This window comes from Chelonoidis abingdonii, chromosome 10 (assembly GCF_003597395.2).
Source record: "Chelonoidis abingdonii isolate Lonesome George chromosome 10, CheloAbing_2.0, whole genome shotgun sequence".
NCBI lineage: Eukaryota > Metazoa > Chordata > Testudines > Testudinidae > Chelonoidis > Chelonoidis abingdonii.
The window spans coordinates 58,292,588-58,312,947 of NC_133778.1; the positions used below are offsets into that span (position 1 = coordinate 58,292,588).

The following is a 20,360-nucleotide window of genomic DNA, read 5'->3' on the forward strand; positions in this document are numbered from 1 at the left end:
TGGGCACAGTAAAAAACACTTAAACCTGTATTTTTAATTATACGAAGCAGCAAACAGTCTTAAAGATACTAACAAAAGCAACTTTGAAGACTGGACTCAGAGTGTAGATGAAACTGAAAATAAGTGGATGCTTTACACTGGTAAATTTTGCTTTGGGTGTTTGTGATGGGTATGGCCAATATGAATTTTATGTGCTATATAAAAAAAGTGATGAGTATGAATTACTACTGAAGGATGAGTTGTACTCTATGATAAATTCCCTTTGTTCTATTCCAGCAACATAGAGGATTTATAGCTTCCTGGAACAGACTTTGTATTACTGCCTTCCTGTCCATTTTGAATTTTCATTCCACAGCACATTCTGAAATGTTAGGGGTGCTAATGACAGTTGGGTGATTATTCGTAAATAGATAATGCACCAGACAGTAAATGACACTCCAGAATATACAACATAGTTCCTGGAGTTTGTAAGACCAATTAAAGCTTCTGCTTGTACACTGCAACTGGCTTCCTTCCTACATCTCTTTATGTCAACCCTTTACACAAAGAAAAGTTGGTGCTGAGATCCAGAAAATCCTCAGCCACTGGAAGAGTTCATCTGGAACTGTTCCTGCTGGTGTAAATCGAACAGTCCCAAGGCTACTGTAATATAGACAAGAAGCCAAATCACCACTAAGGTTGCAGGGAGAAACAGAAAGATAGCATATAATAACACCTTCACTCCTCCCCTCTTCCATAGGTCAGGTGAACTGAAATAAAGTGTGTGTATCATCTGTCAATTCAGTCACGATTAGAGCTGTACAGAGAAAAGTAATTCATTTGGAACAACCCCCCAGCATTTCAAAATGTGCTGTGAAATTGACTTCAAAAAGGAATGCAACTGTTGATCCTGGGAGCTCTGGGTTCTCCGGCTCAGAGGCAGTTCATCTGGTGGTCTGCTCTGAAAGCAACAGACCCTGAATGTCCTAGGAGCCGAGGCTGCCTAGGAGCCACAAGCCTGGGAGCCAGAACACCCAGGGCTTCCAGACTCCCAGCTACCTGTTATCATACCTGATGGGCAACTGGGAGGCTGCAAGCCTAGTGGAGCCAGTATCCTATGGGCTTGGGAGTCACGGCGTCCAGGTTCCTGGATCCCCATCAGATTGCCTGCTAAGCTGCAGAGGAGCTGGAGTCTGGGAGCTCAGAAGTCAGGGCTTTCAGGCTCTTGGCTTTCTGTCAGCTGCAGGTGGGCTACTAGGCAGGTGAGCTGGGAGGAAACCATGCAGCTCATCACTCGAAATGCAATAGTCTCCATGAAACATCTTGATTTTGATGAATTAGCATTGGATAAGAGAGAACTTGTAGAGGATAAGACTCTAAATAAGATGCTCTTACTTACAACACAAGGTTTGGCCTTTTGAAAGGAATAAAGTTGTCAGAGGACAACATGTTAAAAAAAAATCATTAATAAAATCCAAAAAATGATATGGTACATGAGATGACTCCAGCCATATACGGGTAAGCAATACATTTTATCCTTATTTTATAGATAGGAAATCTAAGGCTCAGAGAAGTTGGGTGATTTCTTCAAGAGGCTCACTGGATAAGTGATTTCAGCATGGGACAGAAGGCAGAAGTCCTGGGCTCTAATCCTGATACTGATTTACGTTGTGATCCTCAGCAAGTCACCTTTTCTATTTTTTCCTTTGTAAAATGTAGGTAATAATATATATGGCCTAGATAATAATTGTAAAGTTCTGTATGAAGGTGCAAAGAAACGTCAAGTCTAGCTAGTGGAAGAGGTAGGAACAGAACTCAGGACCATGCTTTTCAAAATTGACACATACATTGGCAGATTTACATGAAATAGGATTCTCAAGTTTTCACAGGTGTGATGGGGCCGTGCCCCACACTGGGCTCTAAGGGATTAATGGAACCCTATAGAGGCTGCACAGGAGGCAGCCAATTAGAGAAGGAGTGAAGGAAGCAGTCTGTCAGGGCCAAGCAGCCCCATATAAAAAAGGAGCTGCAGGACAGAGGAGGCCAGTCCTCTGCCCAGAGTCCAGGGAGGAAGAATTGTGTCCCTGGAGGGTTGAGAGAATTGCCAGCGCCCTTGACAGAGCCGTGCTGCTAGAAGGGACTGGGGGAGCAAGAGACAGCTCCTGGATGTCTGCTAGGCTTTGCAGGCTGAGGCCCTGAGGCAAAGGCAAAGAGGATGTTGGGGTCATGAGGAAGTGGACAGATGATTTACTGCAGTTGTCACTAAAGGAAGTGGCTGAACAGTGGACTGCAGGTCTTCTGGATAGGGGAGCACAGTGTGTGTCACGGCCAGAGATTTGTGTCACTGAAGAGTATGCCGCGGTCCTTGAAAAGACATGGATCCTAGAGCAGGAGTGATGGCAGTTAGCCACCACCAGAGGAGGGTGCCCTGGCAAATGGAGATAATCCCCAGGACAGCCAGCAGAAGGCGCCAGAGTGATGAGTGAACCCAGTTACTATAGGTTCAACTGAAAACTTTCAGCTCCCCAAAATTTTGTGGAAAACATAATTTTGGGAAATGTGATTGGATGCAAGGAAACGGTGAAAAATTGTCTAGGAATGAACTGTTGGGTGATGCGGAAGGAATAAAGGGAATGTGAGTGGCATATTACCATGCACACACACAAATCAATTTCACCTAGCTCTAATGGTTAACATTATTGTGACATATTTATGGCTATATAGGACTACAAATATACACAGCTCTTTATAAACAGAAAGATATATTCCTTGTCCTAAGGATATTAAAGTCTAACTAAGTCATAGAAATATAGGGCTGGATGGGATCTTGAGACATCATCCCATCTAGCTTCTGTGCTGAAGCAGGACTGTATACCTAGACCATCCCTGATAGGTGTTTGTGTATGCTGTTCTTAAAAAACTCCAATGATGGGGATTTCACAACATCCCTTGGAAATCTATTCCAGTGCTTAACTATCTTCATATCCCTGGACCTGAACGACAACTGATCACTGTCCCCGTTATAACATTCCTTAATGTATTTGAAGACTGTTATCAGGATCTCCCTAGAACTTCTTTTCTCAAGACTAAACATGCCAAGGTTGGTTGGGGGTTTTTTTGGTTGTTTTTTTGGCTTTTTTTTTAAATCTTTCCTCATAGGTCAGCTTTTGTAGACCTTTTTTCAATTTACTTGCTCTCCTCTGGACTCTCTCCAATTAGTCCACATCCTTCCTATGAAAGGGGGTGTCCCAAACCAGACACTTTACTCCAGTTGAGGCCTCACCAGTGACAAATAGAGCAGGACAATTAGCTCTTGTGTCTTATACATATGACACTCCTGTTGATATACCCGAGAATCTTATTAGGTTTTCTTGCAATTACATCACATGACTGACTTATATTCAATTTGAGATCCACTATAACTCCTAGACTCTTTTTCAGAAGCACTACTGCCTAGCCAGTTACTCCCCATTTTGTAGTTATGCATTTGATTCTTCATTCATAATTGTAGTACTTTGTTCTTGTCTATATTTAAATTCATCTTGTTGATTTCAGACCAGTTCTGCAACTTGTTAAGGTCCTTTTGAATTCTAATCCTGTTCTCTGAAGTGCTTGCAACCTCTCCCAGCTTGGTGTCATCTGCAAGTTTTATAAGCACACTTTCCACAACATTATCTAAGTTATTAATGAAAATATTGAATACCAGACTCAGGACCAAACTGTGTGGGATGCCACAAAGGGTGTTGTGAAGGCCAATACTATAACATAGTTCCAAAAGGAGCTAGATAGATTCATGGAAGATAGCTCCTCCAACGGCTATTAGCCAGGATGGGCAGTAATGGTGTCCCTAGCCTCTGTTTGCCAGAAGCTAGGTTTGGGTGACAGGGCATGGATCACTTGATGATAACCTGTCTGTTCATTTCCTTTGGGGCACTTGCCATTGGCCACTGTCAGAGCACAGGAGACTGGGCTCGATGGACCTTTGGTGTGACCCAGTATGGCCATTCTTATATTATATGTCTCACCAATATGACATCAAACCATTGATAACTACTTTTGAGTATAGTCTTTCACCAGTTTTGAACCCACGTTACAGTAACTTCATCTAGACCCACATTTCTCTAGTTTGCTTTTGAGAATGTCATGTGTAATTGTGCCAAAAACCTCAATAAAATCAAGATATGTCATGTCTACACCATCCCCGCATCAACAAGACCAGTAATTCTGATGAAGACAGAAATAATCGGAGGCCCAAAGCTGAAAAGTTGAGAATGGGAATAGATGGAATACACATTAACCAGCCTCTCCTTTGTAACCTAAAACTCCTTCCAAAGCTAAATAATGCTCTTGGATATTTGCCATTCACATGGCGAATCCAAGAACATACCCCTGCAGCCCCATCATGGGTCTAGATTGGCCTAATAAATCACTTGTCCCAAGACAATGCAATTAAACCTAATTAGCCAGTGTTTTTATTCCTACACTGTCTCTTCCCATGGGAGATTTTAGCTTTTGGTTTTTAAATTAGCTTAAGGAGCTAAATTGCTCTCACTGACTTGGCAGGGAAACAGTTTACTTCTGTCATAGTCTAAGATAGTTTATGCACTCAGGAGACACTTGTTGCATTTCATGAACAGCTTACAGCTATATTACCCACCAATTTGCGTCCACTGGTACTAATAACAGATCTTTCTACAAACTGCACCCAGTACATTTTTTTATCAGTGACCACTAACTTTTGACCCTGAATTCACTGAGCACAGCTTCCTGGAAGTCTCCTACAGTGCTCCTTCACATCCTTCCTTTGGCCTGGTTGCTGTTTATTGGCTTGATTTTCAGAAGGGCTGAGATCTGCAGCTCTAGTTGACCTCAAGAGGCATGAAGGTCAATGAAAATCAAGATATGTGTCTATTGTCCGTATAAACACCTTCACAAAAGCAGCCATAGTTTTTTCCAGCATAGACTAAGCAACATTACTGACCTATCTGAGAACTATGTTTTATTCCTTAGAATAATTCTATTCCCAAAGATGGGCAGATGTGTTATCTTTACAGCAGCTTCAGCCATTTTGAGCACAGCACGGATCCCAAAATATGGTGATGTGGCATTTCCTCAGGAATAAGATAATGGTAATAAAAAACCCAACAAACTAGAGTAAAATGTCATAGGAGCCAAGAACACTTACCAACTGGAAGGGATGGAGATGCAACAATCAGATGCAAAGCAGACAGCTTATAGGCTTCACTTTCAGAGATGCTGAGCATCTGCATGCTGTCAATGGAATTGTGGGTACTCAGGATCTCTGAATCATCAGGCACCTTAGATGGTATTTGCTTGTCTTTAATCAGCTTAAAGACCCAGCTATCAGGAAGGCATACTGGGATAAGGTTTTTGTAAGAGGACGAACCCAGGCCCTTGAGTTTTTGTTAGGGACCATGCAGTCAAAAAGAAAGGCAATCCTCCAGAAAAGGTTGAATTCTCACCTTTCTAACCACCAAAAAGCAAACAGCCAAGATCTTGTTTGAAGATCCTAAGCTTTTCAAAGTGAGAGACTGGTGTGTATGAAATAGCAATGGCCTTCTTGTTTTTCCTTTGATATTTTGTTTCTATAATAAAATTGAGATTTTTTTTTGATATCAGCTGTTTCCTGTGTGTACTGCATTCCTCCAGCACATCATACAAACTATATATTTTTAAACTCAACTTTAGCACAGATTAGCAGCAGGTAAAGGCTTGATAAATCCTTTTGTTTTAAACACTAGACGGTGTACAATATTCCTTTATTCTTCTGCCAAGGCTTATCTACTATTCTCCTGGCTGCTTTACATACATTTCTTTTCTTTTCATCTTATTAAATGGTGCTGTACTTATTATAAAGATTCAGCTAGGAACTTTTTTTCTTTTTCCTCTAATCCAGGACTCAGTCAGTTTGTTTTTCACAACAGTTGTGCCAGTAGAAAACAAGATTAAAGAAACTGCTCAATTATAACTACAAATACTATAATATAAATACTTTTTTCCAGAGTGCCTTCCATTCCAACCACTTTACAGATATTATTTTTTTCCTTATAACAATCCTGTCAGTAAGTTTTGTTGTTCTCATTTTCAGAAATTGGGAAACTGAGGCACATACATACAAATATAAGTTAAGAAGGAGAAATTCACAAAGAAGCTAGACATCTGTCATTTGTACCTTTGAACATCTCTCCCTGAGTGATCCACCTGAGGCTACATAGCAACTGTGGAGTGTAGCCAGGAATATAACAAAATTTCCTCCTTCGTAGCCTTAAACTTACAGAATTAGACCCTCTTTCTTCACCAGAAAAAAAGAAACACTGAATATTTGTTTCAGCACCAAACTTAGGGAATCAAATGCTAATCATACAGGTTCAGTCCTGACACCCAGTCCTTGCTCTGACTGAGACCACACCTCTTTATTATAAAATGTGAATGTATGCCTATGTGGGAAAACCATCTTAGTCTAAGCTGACTGAATCTGTTTACATTCTAAAAGGTGGAACAGATATTGAAAGGCTAAATTCAGCCCTGGTGTTAGAAGTGGTCTCAACTCTTGTCAAAGTCAACAAACTAGTGACCATTGACGTCAAAAGTCAATTTGGTCCAAAGTTTCCACTAAAGGAAGAAAGGAAAGATAAGCTAGAAAAATGCCATCTAACATTTCAGGTAAAGATGCTTAATAATGCTGAACAGGAACACCCCGACTTCTGGGCTCTAGAGTCAGTCTGTGTCTTATGCTCTCCTGTTGGAGATGTTCTGATCTGACCCATCAAATATTTAATTAATTATACAGAGAGGGAGAGATACTGACTCTAGAGCCCAGTGGTTAGAGTACTCATATGGGAAATTTAATGACTGTTTAACTATATATGCAAAGTGGAACAGTTCCAAAAGGGAAGATTGAAAGAGACCTATCCCAGAATAGCCAGTAACCTGATGATCAGGGCACTCTGCTGGGATGTGGAAGATCTTCAGTCCACTTCCTGGTCTACAGTAGGCAGAGAGGGACTTGGATGTGGGTCTCCCATCTCCCAGGATAGTGGCCTGACCATCAGGCTATTAGCTATTCCTGTATGGGTTGGTCTGTCTCTCCTTTTTAACAAAACTTTGAAAAATCAGTTTCACCTGATGTGGAAGAGGAAAAAATGTTGAAATTTCGAAAAGTTTGTGGGATGACAAAACCATTTCTCACCCTGTGCCCTGGGTTACCTTGGCCTCTAATTTATACTTGCTAATTACAGGCAAGAGGTCCTTTGGCATACACCTCGGATCTTCATTTTTGAAAGATGGCCAGAATGTACATTACAAGGCAATAAAATATTTTGATAAATATAATTGCCTAGTCAATAGCTTGAATATGAAGGATGAGAAAAGTTAAAGAAATCAATATGGTTAGTTAAAGTGGTTTACATAATATTGGCCATGGGTTAAAAACAACCTGTCAAATCATTTAAATGACACAGATAAACTGGATTGGAATTTAATTACCTACTTCAGGGGTGGCTGAAAGCTAAAGAAATGAAAAGATATTCGGGGCTTCTGTGTTCGAATGAACTTGTTTGGCCACTGGGTGTCATCCTTGATTCAAATGACGATTAAAGACTTTTTAGATACAGCATAAAATCTGCAACTTCAATAGCAGTTAAATTCCACTCTATTTGATTGTATAGCATACAGCAAATTGTTCTGCATTTAAATCAGCTATAAAGTTGAACACTTTGACATAGACAAATTCTCTTTTGTCTCACTGCTTTATTTGGAAAGCTGAAATGGCTGGGTGATGTGGGAGGAGGAAAAGAATGCAACTGGGACATATTAACAACAAATAATTTGATCTTCAAGTCTCAGGATACATAAAAGAACTATGGCTATTAAGGTCCCAACAAAAAATTACATCTGAAAGCTAAGGATCATATTCTATTTTTAATTTTTTCACTATCCTGCTGTTCTACATATCTAACATTTGTCTGGATTTAGGGTTCTGATCCTTAAATTCTGATTCAAGCCTGTTATAGAGATAAAGATAGGGCCTCGCCTCCAAGTTCAGATGAAGATCTTGATCTGAACTTCAAAGTTCTGTGGTGCTTAGACCCAGAGTTTGGCTTCAGCGCCATCTCCAATGTATATAGCAGAAATCTCTTAACTGGGTCACAAGTTGGAAAGATCTGTAACATGTAGATATATTTGTACTTTAAAATGTTCATTTACCTCTGCATAGTACAGGACTTAATGACTACATATGGGAAAACTGGTTCAGTAACAAACTCTAATTTTAGCCCATTCTACAAAGTCAAGCTGGTGCATTTACCAAGATTTTAAAAGCTGAGGAAAAGGATCCAATCCCCTGTGTGTCTTTTTCGCACACACCCCAAAATGTAAATCACGACTCCCACTTTGTCTCCAGAAGGCTTACCACAAAGTCCCTTTCCTCTCTTCTGTTCCCAACATCTCCCCCCAATCAGGGACGGCTCCAACTTTTTTGCCGCCCCAAGTGGCGAAGCGGGGAGGGGGAGAAGGAGATAAAGCCGCAATTGGCAGCACTTCGGCAGCAGCTCTATTGTGCCGTTTCATTCTTCAGCAGCAATTCGGCAGTGGATCCTTCACTCAGAGAGGGACTCAGGGACCTGCCACTGAATTGCCACTGAAGACCCAGATGGGCTGCCCCTTTCCATTGGCTGCCCCAAGCACTTGCTTCCTTTGCTGGTGCCAGGAGCCAGCCCTGCCCCCAATGAGACCCTGACCCCTTTCTTCTCCAACCCACTCCAAACAGGCTTGAAGATCCTTGTAGGATCCAGCAGGCCTGGCCACATTAGCCCCAGAGTGCATAGTGTGTATCTGACTGGGCAGAGCCTAAAAGTGCTCTTGAACACAACAGCAATAAGAGATGGCTATTCTGTATGTTTTGTTGGGAAAACTCCACAAGGACCATAAAAAGGTAACCAGGCCTAGAATGATGGAAAAGTGCAGAGATGGGCTAGATAGTTTGTTTGTCGTTTTTTTTAGACCTGAAAGCCTACTGGGAGGTTAAGGAGCAGGGAACAGAAGATGCATCTTTTGGAGCAGATGATTTAATCTTTTGAGTGAAGGAGAAGGGACTTATACAGAGAGGACAAAGAGCAAGTAGTTCACGGAAAATAGTAATGAGAGAGAAAGAAAGATGGGAGACCAAAAATGGGGGAGAAGTACTTGGTGGAGTAGTTCAGAAGAGCATCCAGTTTTGTTGGTGTTTGCCTCAAGCAAATAAAAACATGTGATGATCAGCTTATAAATGGCTGTACGCCCTACAGTGAGTTCTGTTGTAAGGTGTTGAGATGATTCCAGAACCAGACAGCATTATTGTGTTATCTGTTAGAAGTCTATACAATCTAGGAGCTGCACACCATGTAATGCAACTGGTTACAATAATATTATTTCTCTTTGAAACTAGATTTATTTAGTTTTCCTTGTCTCAGCTAAAATAAAAAAGTACCAGCAATTTCTCCAGGTGTTACATCAGAAAAGAAGTGTTTACACTTGTTGATGTATTTAAAAAAATCACAATCTGACTATTTTTAAAATATACGACAGTATCTATGTAACATTTTTAACAAGTACTTCTTTGTATGCAGCCAAACTCTGTTCAGAGACTATAGCTTTACATGAATTATAAAGTCTTTGAGAAAACAGATTTTCATGTAATGCTTCCTAGCTATAAAAGTAGATATTATAATAAAAACATGCCACTATTAGAGAACTATTAGTCAGAGCTAAAACAGTCTTTGATTTTGTTCACCAACCACAGACTAAGTTGCGGGTTTTTTTGTTTTTCTGTTTGTTTGTTTTTTTAGTCTAACTTTAAAAGGGAGACTTAAAAGGGTGAGATCTTTTATTGGACCAACTTCTGTTGGTGAAAAGGACAAGCTTTTGAGCTTAGACAAAGCTCTTCTTCAGGTCCAAGAAAGGTATTGAGTGTTTAAATTTTAAAAGAAAATGTGATGCATTCTCTTTACATTAAACTGTCTTTTAGACACAATTAGGGTAACTTATTTTTAATGTTATAACCATTTCCTCTTATTAGATTTATTGGACTCTGATTTCAGGTTTACATGCAAACGACCTATTTAGGATGCGTACATGTATGTATTAATGGAGTTTAAAACTATTATAATTTACTAAAATTCTCAGTCACCAGTTTAGCATAAAATGAGGTTCATTAACTGTTGCCTGAACTTGTATTAGTCAGTATTTAGAGTATAGCTGAAAAGAGAAATTGCCAATTAAAAAAAACCTTCAGTCAACAAAAACTGGAAATCACAATCCATTTTAGGACAAGCGTGAGCACTTACTTTCTGTAATGTAATCTGAAATATCCCTGCATATACACTTTTAATTTCAACACCCTGATACACTACTATTTATAATTTAGGGCAAAACAGAAGAGTTAAGCAATTCCATATTAGAGATGCAAGAAAACAAAAATCCACATGGATTTTTCTTGGTTTCGCGTTATGGGTTGGATGTTTGTTTTTAAACAGGCTTCTGATCCTGTAATGAACTCTGAGCAGATGGAACCCCACACCTCACTGATTTCAGTGGGGCTCCATACAGACATCAGGAGCTGCACATGTGGAGCTCATTGTAGCATTGTGACCTAAGCCCATGACCCTGGTAAACCACTTGCTGACACAGATCACCCTTCTTCACATGAGTAATCTCATTCAAGTTTGCAGTGTTATACCCATGCTGGTACCAGAATATTAAACAGATGGTGGGTTAGGTTATATCTTTTATTGGATCAATTTCTGTTGGTGAAAGAGACAAGCTTTTGAGCTTACACAGAGCTGCAGAAGAACTCTGGGTAAGATTGAAAGCTTGTCTCTTTCACTAAGAGACATGGGTCCAATAACAGATACTACCTCAGCCACCCGGTCTCTCTAATCCCATTCACATCAGTGGGATTACTTCTGAAAGTATATATTGGCTTGACTAGGCATTTAAACTCAGCCTATGTTGGCTTAAAAACTCTAAGGTTTGAAACTTGGATGCCACTTGGTTGGTTTGCCTGCATAAAACTGATTCATTCTAACCACAAACTGAAAGCAAAAGTCAAGGGGTGAAAACCAAATGGATTGAAATGCAAAAAAAAAAAAAAAAAAGTCTCATGAACCTTTGTGAAGCAAAACTGCAAAGATGTACACTGCTCTATTCCTATCCCCTCTGAGGGGGGAAAAAAGCAGCTTTTAGTTATTTTTTTTTTCCAGATGTGGTCACATTCATCCATTTTCTTTTTGTGTGTGTGTGGGGGGGGGGAGAAAAGGCTAAATTATTAGATGTTGCATACTGTTCTAGCTTCAGCTATAAGTACCTACTTATACAAGACAAGGTCCAAAATAGGAATTGTACAATTGAATTCCCTCAAATTTGGGAATGAGGATTGTTAATAAGTATCCCTAATTCTGACCCCTCCCTAAGTGCTCTCTGTTTCAAATGAATCTTAAGAGAACAGCCCCTTTAACCAGGAGACACCAGTCCAAAATAGGGTGAACAGCCAGCAAATGTGAAAAATCGGGACAGAGGTGGGGGGTAATAGGTGCCTATATAAGAAAGTCTCAAATATTGGGACTCTCCCTATAAAATCAGGACATCTGGTCACCCTAGTCCAAAATTGTGGGAATTCTCACAAGAATAAACTATACTTGTGATTTCCTACCCTCAAGACATTGAGCTCAGAAGACTTGCAGTATTTGAGGCCAAAATCTCAGAAGAGAATCTTATGAAGTTCTAATATTGTTGAACCAGAACTCCAGCCCTCACTGGACCTGGAAGCTGACCCTCTAAAACCTTATCCTCAGTCAGACAAATGGAATAAATCAGCAATGTTACAAAGGCAATAGTGTATTTTGACAGAGAAAGAGAGAAGTGTTTTCCCATTTAAACTGTACAACACCCCTGTAGGCTTTCTTCGATATGTAGAAATACTTACGCTGGTTTTATAGTCTGGGAATGTTTCTCATGAATGTAGGCACCAGCCAGGCCCCCAGCTCCAGAATTTAAATACTGTAAAGAATATATTATACGTATACATTTTGCTCTCACTATTTCTGACATGCAGCATTCCCTCATCCTCCCTCCATAAAGATAGGATGATTATACAATTTCAATAAGGCTTTTAGCTGAAGCTCTTTGGCCTCATCTATTGTATTAAAGTGATGAGCTTGTTGAAAATATATATTGTTAAATATTTAATTTCATCAGATTTGTCTTAAAAACCGCCATACCCAAAGTATGTGCATTTACACCTTAGACAAAGCTACTGTTTGAGTTTTGGTCCAAGGGGCCTGACCGTCTTTGCCCACTGTTCACTGAGACATAATTATTAAAAACATTCTCAAATGCTAGAGCAACTCTCACCTTATAGGAACACCAACAGGCAAAATCTACTCCCCAGTCATGTAAATGCAGTTCTATATTACCAGCAGCATGAGCCAGGTCAAAGCCAACATAGCAACCCTAAAGGAAAGAGAGGACTTTAATAGACTCCCTAAAAGGATAATCACTATAAAAGTAACTCTGCAAAAAGATAAATTTATAGTTGTGCACATCTGCTCCCCATATCATAGCACCATCAACGTCATATCTGTTTGTTTTGGTGATAGAAACAAGTTGTGTACAATATGTGTGTGTGTATCCATCCTCAAATGAATAATTTTATGGGCTTCTATTCAAGGACACAATTTTAGGCCCCCAGATTTGATCTACTGTAACACTGTGATGGTACGTGAAAAAAATATTAACAACAAATTAAAGATTTTATTTAAAAGACATGTTTTGACATGCTGCAGCGACAAGGATAAATTATTTGTATCAGTTACACAGTAAGGGTCTGATTTTCAGAGCTGCTAAATATTTGAAGCTCCCATTACCTTTGCAATTTTGGGAGCTTAGCACTTATGGAAATCTGTCCCTTAGAATTTTGTAACAGGTGAGGTAGCATCATATACAGTACCATGCATTTTAAAATTTATTGTACTTGTCCTTACAATATACTAACACACCCACTCCTCCCTCTACTTCCTGTAAAGTTTCTAGAATGGCCATATCTAGGGAACTGAAAGTTTGGAATAAGGAAAGAGCCTGAAACAAAACGCTGTTTTATACAAAAAACCACCACTAGATGGCAGCGTTTTTAAATTAAAAGTGATCTAAAACTTGTACTATCATGCTACCCCATTAAAGTGAAGAAAAAATAATAGCATATCTTGTGCATGGACTACAAGTTAATGCTATTTTACAATTTTCTCTAAAGACACAAACAGACTTTTTACAAGTGGCATGGTAGGAATGAGAGTGAGAGTATGGACTTTAATACATCTAAACCTATAATAAAACAAAGGATTTTTTAAAACTCTCTTTTGCTGTCTCTTGTACAAAAGGCATCTCAGCTAAATTATTAAAAGAATACTTTAGTGTACTTAATCCCCTCTTAAAAAACTGTCTAGCTAACCGAATGAAACAGCATATACAAAAGTGTGACACACTAATTCTAATGAAGCCGCTAATGAATTTGTGGAGCTGTAAAATTCTCTCAAAATGATGGGATGAACTGCCAGCACCTCGTCACTTACCCAATATAAATATTAAGGATGGGGGAACTGAAATGGGGCAGAGTTCAGGTTTGGTTTGATAAGCATTCTAGCCTTGACATAACAGGAACTTGTCTACACATGAACATTCAGGATATTTAAGATGAATCAACTACAGAAGTGAAATTAATGTGCATTCAACACCTCCGTGAATGCTCTCATTCTGAAGTTAAGCGGCCTTCTCTTTTACTTCTAAATGAGAGCGTCCACAGAGGGTTTATTGCACATTAACTTTGCAGCTTTTGTTGATTCATTTTAAATTTTCTGAGTGTAGACATGCCCTGAACTATAGCTCATCTGAAGATCTTTCACTAGATTCTCATTGGTTCCAGTCAAAATCAGGATTATTGGGAATAGCCATGCCCAAAGAACATGCCAGCTTTCTACAAAAGCAACTTTAAAAGCAAAAAGAAGAGAACAAAGAAAGCCTGTAGTTTAAAATGTCTGCCATATCTTTGTTGTTGTAGATGTGTTGGTCCCAGGATATTCAAGATACAAGGTGAGTGAGGTAATATCTTTTATTGGACCGACTTCTTTTGACGACAGAGACAAGCTTTTGAATTACACAGAGCTCTTCTTTAGGTACTTCATATTGTAAAGAATAAGTTCAGTGAGGTAGCACACGACTCCTCACAAGGATGGATCGCCTTGTGGTTAAGGCACCAGAGTGGGACCTTGAAGATCTGAATTCAGTGACAATGGATTTCCTGTATGACCTTGGGCAAGTTTCATTTCCCTTTACCTCAAGTTTCCATTTCTGAACTGAAGATGATCATGCTTCCCTACCTGATGTGTGGCACAGTTATGTAAACAGTAAGACTCTCTATATATAGATTTTAAATGGCAATTAAAGCAAACTGAAAGAGCTCTCACTGCACCAACTGGGCAGGGAGGGGAGCTGTGTGGGAATGTTGCTTACAGAGACCATGTGGAGCTCTCCATCTGCTTTTGGCAGAGGACAGGGATATGTGGTCCTCTCTGCATCCTCATCTTTATTTCAACTTCTGAAAGGCATTGTTGGAAAGTGTCTGGGTAGTTGCTAGTAACTGGCAGGTAGCAACTCAGCGTGGTCAATGACATTTGGAGAGAAGAACTGACAGCTTCACTCAAGCACAGCTGGGACATTTTAGAAAGGAAGTCAGGAAGAGAAATGAAGATGAAGCATTTTAAATCATTTCCTACTGGGACTAGAGAGATTAAAAATAGTGCACACAGTGTACACAGAGGGCTAAAGGCACAGTATTTTTATTACATAATTTATTATACAAAAGTGAACTTGGAAGTTAAAGTTTCCTAGAAGTTGCCCATTTCTCAAGTGGTTCAGGAGATTAGAGAGTTAGCCCCTAAAAGCAAAGATGAAAAAAAGGAAAGTAATGCTATACCCGCCACTGCCTACACCCTGCTGAGGAGACGTTGGCACAATATGTAGTCATTTTCATTTATCCGAGAAACCGAAGATGGAAAAATAGCTTGAGGTGATTTTTCAAGCTTAATTTAGTTCATTTAATATTTTAATGGCTTAATGAAGCTGTCTGTGTTCAGAGTTTTCACTCTGGGAGGAATCTTAGTTTAAGCAGAGAATTTAGGAAATTGATTTCAAAAAATTCAAAAGGAAATCAGTAATTTAATTCATAAATAATTGACCTCAGTGTTCTTAAAACACTTTTTCAGACCTTTCTGAACTTGCATCTGAAATCTCTGTTTAAGCAGTTTTAGGGCAATCATTGTGGTATACCATTTAAACTCCATCTTTAAAGGATTTTAAAGACTTCCTGTGAAGAACATTTCCCTCTGCTACATTGTTTGACAACAATACTTAGTGGGTTGTTTTACAAATTATATTTATTTCCTTTCTCTCTTATCACACTTTAAATTTTCATTCTACATTTCCTTCCCTCTTTTCTCTTCTGTTCTCCCTACTTTACTTTCTGTTCATGAGATGTGCTGGTGTATTAGTCATCAGTGTAGTGAGTCTTGCATTCTGATCTGAACATGAGATGATTACAGCTCATTCCAGTCTATTTTGGCATCCCAAAGATTACAACTTACTTTTGTAGTTTTGCAACTGGCCCTTAAGAGTTTAATTCTAGCCACTAACAGTTTCATCATCTCCAAAAGGGGCAGAAAGATATGGGTGAGGAGTTGAATGGGTAGCCATAGAAAGTACAGAGCATTAGTGTGATGTGATACTGCAAGTCTTCCTTGCCTAAATGTCACTAAGTGCTGACATGGAGGGCTGATGATGCCTTCAGGGGATGGGGATGGGGATGAGGATGAGGATGAGGCCAGCTCAGGATAGTTTTTGTAGTTATCACTGTGTCAGTTACATCAAGAGCTTATATGATAAAGCAATATTGGCAAATTAATCATGTATTTTAACCATCTTATATATGAAAAATGGATTGTTGCTTTTTATAAAAAGAATACAAATACCTAATTTAGCTCTTCAATTAATCTCTCCCTCCTATGTATACACTTCTTCCTGCCTCTGCTGATCAAATGTGCATGCCATCTTCTCCTCTTCCCTGCTACTTAGGCCTTGTCTACACAAGGCTTAAGAGCAGTACATTTCAGATTAATTTACGCTAATTTCTAATTGAATTCAACTAAACCAAAATAGGGCTGATTTAAATCAAAATAAGAGTGTTCATACAGGGACTTGCACTAGTTAAACTACATTGGTTTAAAGTCACACCCTTAGGTAAAATGGTGCAACTTTCCTGAGTAGACAAGGTCTTGGTTCCCTTTTCTCCTGGAAATTTTTCTCTCCTTTGTGGCTCTGGTCTAGGGGGATGGCTCATGTACCACTACCCCTTCTCTCATGTAACAGTGGCCCCTAGTATACACAGTTTCCAGCCGCTTTTAAAGGCTTCTCAGATCTTCTCTGTAAGGAGAAGCCTGGAAACTTGTGGAAGCAGCTTCAGACCAGTTCTGGCAATACCTATGTCACCTATGAACTCTCCACAGATCACAGACTGGAAATTGCTGAAGTAAATGTCTTCAATATTTCGGGTGCCTGAGTATATAAGAGTTTTTGACTTTGTTGACTGAGGTAGAAGAGTTTGTTGACTTTGTATAAATGTATAGTATTTAGACATTGCAGAGGGCAGTACCTAAAAGGGTCTTTGAATGGCTAAAATTTCTTGTCCTACTTTTAAGGTCTCCCTGACCAGCAACACATGAATAGTGCTTAGAACTGCACCTTTGTGTTGCATGAGTTTTCAGTAAATTTAGGATCCTGAATCCACCTCCCCAGGTCCTGAACATTACTGCATCTAAGGGGTTAAAGCACTTGACTTTCAATGGAAGTTGGCTCCTCAAGAGAGGGAGGTCTCAACTGATTCATGTCTCATTCCACCTTTATTTGGAATCATTAAAGCTTTGTAGATTTGCAGACAGAAGAGACTGTATTTGGCTTCCAATTCTTGATGCTAATGGGATGGATGATTGCTGGAAATTCACTGTCCTCTAAAGTATTTCTATCGCATAGATGTAATAAAATGTGTGACTTAGATATACATACACATAAATCCACCAATAAGCTGTAATGGGGACATTGTGGTCTGTACACCTTCCTGTACACACACCTCTAGCTCCTAATAATAATATACTAACATATAATATACTACTTGAATTGCCTTTCATCAAAGGATATCATGATTTTCTGAAAAACCAAGGCTGAAATTCTGACCTTATGAAGGGACAGGATTTCACCCTAACGCTTATAAATACCCCAACGAGCTAGGTACATTGCTGTTCCATTAAGAGATGGGCAACATGGACATGACTTGCCAAGGTCATAGAGCACCCACAATGCCCTCAAGAACTTTTCTCATTCTGATTTGAGGACTATAGTTTTTCCTGTGTCTAAGACCCATTACAGGCAGAGTCACCTTCATCTTGCTTTGCCTAGTCTACAGAGTTTACTTTTTCTCTAGTCAGCAACCAGTAGTTGCCTCAGATAACACTGAGATACCAATCCCAGAAAAGTTTAAACATAGTACAGAATGTATGACTAATTTTCCTAATATTGAAAACATAGAACATGCATACCTAAACACATAGGGCCTGATGCACTTAACTCCAGCTTTCCAGTGAGTGAATGCTTTCATCACCCCCAGTATAACCTTCTTTTATGAATTGATACAGTACACTAGCATTTGTCTACATCCTCTTTCTATCAGACTATCCTTCCCTTTAATCAAAAGATAGTGTTTTGACGCTTGATTCATTAGAGTTAGCAAGGGACTAGGTGATCCTCAAGGAAGATGGTTTAAAAACATAATTACTAGATCTATGTGGCTCTAAAATGTGCAGACCTAAATTCACCCAAGCCAGTGCAATGCCAGCTTTAAGCCTGGAAAGGGACAGATGCAGTTACCATTGCCTGTCCTCCCTTGCAGTTGCTGGCACAAGGGAAAGCAGCTTTATGTTGCATTTAGAAAAATTAGATTGTTCAGTGGGTGCACTCAATGTTTGCATCCCATGGTCTCTTTAGCTAACTCGTGGACCTGCATTAGTGCCCAAGGGGCTCAGCAGAGGAGAGACAGAATGTATAACAACAAATGGAAGCCCTGATATGATCAGGACTGAAGCCTCAAAAGGGTTAACTGTTCAGATACAGCTACACTGCAGGTTTGTAGGAATCCAGTAACATCCAGTATTTTAATTCCTTGAGTATCTTAGGTCAGATAAGATATATCCAATAAAAAATGTGTCTCCTGATAAGTCTGCTGACCTCTTGTGGATAAGAAAACTTAATTAAGACTCTACCTTCCCCTGCATTCTGGAGGCAATCAAGATAGTTAAAAGAATTCACAGTAAGTCTCTAGTACACTGGCTGCAAGTTTCCAAGTCTGAGTCATTGTATTGAAAACCAGTCATCTCATGAAGGTGATATACTCAGTATCCTGCCTGTCTCCTGTTAACTAATCAGCTGAGTCAGAAGCTGTCAGCTCCACAAGGAACTCACCTTGCCCGACTGACTGGAGGCAAAATGCTGTGATAGCAGTTGCCAGTGAGTGGGTGAAAAGAAAGAGAACATAGCTAAATTCTGTTTAAATATAGAAGTCTAATGCACAGTTTTGTAGGTTTTGAAGAGTTTGGGACGATCATTTCGTTCCCCATTTAGAATTCTTAAGGAAGAGCCCTGCAGAATTTAATAAAGAATAATAGCCTTTCTGTAGATTTTTTTAAGTCACCCAATAAGATTTCTAGGGGAAATGCAAGAATATGATTATGACTTTCTATAAATCTTTAGAGTGATTTAAATGGACCCCCTATATGTTACATACCTGTCCAGTTCATTGGGTGTAGGGGGGGTGTGGATTATTTTAAACCGATTTTAGAGAAGTAGTCTTGAAACAATTCTACCTTTTCTTGGCCAGCCTTTGTTATTCTGGGGATGTCAAACAGCTGTCCTGTGTAGTACTGCACTCCACTCAGTAAAATTACAGCAACACAGTCCCCTTCCTTCTCAATTATGTCAAGGATATCTTCAATTCTCAAGGTCTCCTCCCCCTAAAATAAAGTTAAAGCACATGTTTTACATCTACCCTGGCAGTAATGAAACTGTCATTTCTTATTTCACAATCTATATTTTACTATGTGCTGTGCTGCGTGCATAGGGAGATCAAAAGCGTATCCTAGCACAGCAATGATCTACAAAGGTAGAGACAGGAAACAGCCTTTGAGTAGGTTACTTCAAAAAATCAAAAATCATTAGCAACTTATTTGCTAGGTGGTAGATTCTTAAAAACATTTGTTTTGCTTTCCAACGTGCTTCACTCCTCCCAATATTTCAGACAGTTTTAATTTACAATATAAAAAGATCTTGGTGCAAACAGAATACATCATGATTTTTATATGGCATTTAAAAATAGTGACACCCAAAAGTCTTAAAAGCTGCCTATCAGGTTTCACCCTTATTTTTCAGTACACTTCATTTCCCACAGGAAGCTATTCTAAATCTGCCATATTTATATTTAAAAAAATGGTACGTCTGACATAATCAGAAGTACCAAAAAAATCCCAAACCTGAAGTCATTAAATATGAAGAAATTTCAAGAAAAAAATCTAATTTTTATTCTATGTAGTAAGATTTTCCGCCTCCTTCCCCCCACAAAGTATCATGTAAAAACACCACTATCTAGGGATCACCTCGGCAGTGAAAACTCAGAATGAAATTAAATTTGCTACTGCAAAGAGCTTGGGTAAAATTTGCTAAACTGGAAGTAACTGCTATTATTTTAACAATCTTTGAACATCTATCAAGGATTCAGGAGTAGGCTCTCTCTCCTCATGAGATTACTCAGATTTTAGAATCCAATGTTCAACATCCATATGATAGTTAGTGGCAAAGTTCTTAATGTTGAGAAAGGATGGTAATGCAATCTCTCTAAATAATCTGAATTAAATATTTCTTGAAAAAGACTCTTTCCTTAGGTTGTGATAATAAAGATACAGTATGTTGTCTTTATGGCAATTTTTTAAGACAGAAAACTATAAGGAAGCTACATGCTGATGCTTCTGAATTTTGCATTCTTTTAAGAATCTATTGTGTTATGGCAATCAGAAAATGTACTATAAAATAACTTTTTGAAAGATTATTTTCTTCCTAAGAGATAAATCCAGCAATTTAAGTCAGACAACACAGATAATATTGATACTTAAAGTCAGAAATGTATCGAAATCAACAGAATAGACAATTAGTGGCCATTGATAAGTTTATCTGAAAATTCT

General features: G+C 39.0%; 1 protein-coding gene across 1 annotated transcript in view; it reads right to left on the reverse strand.

The window, feature by feature from the left end:
- The window catches only part of KYNU (kynureninase), an 86,843-nt gene that overhangs the window by 23,527 nt on the left and 42,956 nt on the right, over nucleotides 1-20,360 (reverse strand). The window contains exons 9-10 of the mRNA XM_032788795.1: nucleotides 12,388-12,486; nucleotides 11,960-12,033 (exon numbers count right to left, since the gene is read on the reverse strand). Coding sequence (XP_032644686.1) covers nucleotides 11,960-12,033; nucleotides 12,388-12,486 — 173 coding nt within the window. The remainder of the gene's footprint in view (nucleotides 1-11,959; nucleotides 12,034-12,387; nucleotides 12,487-20,360) is intronic.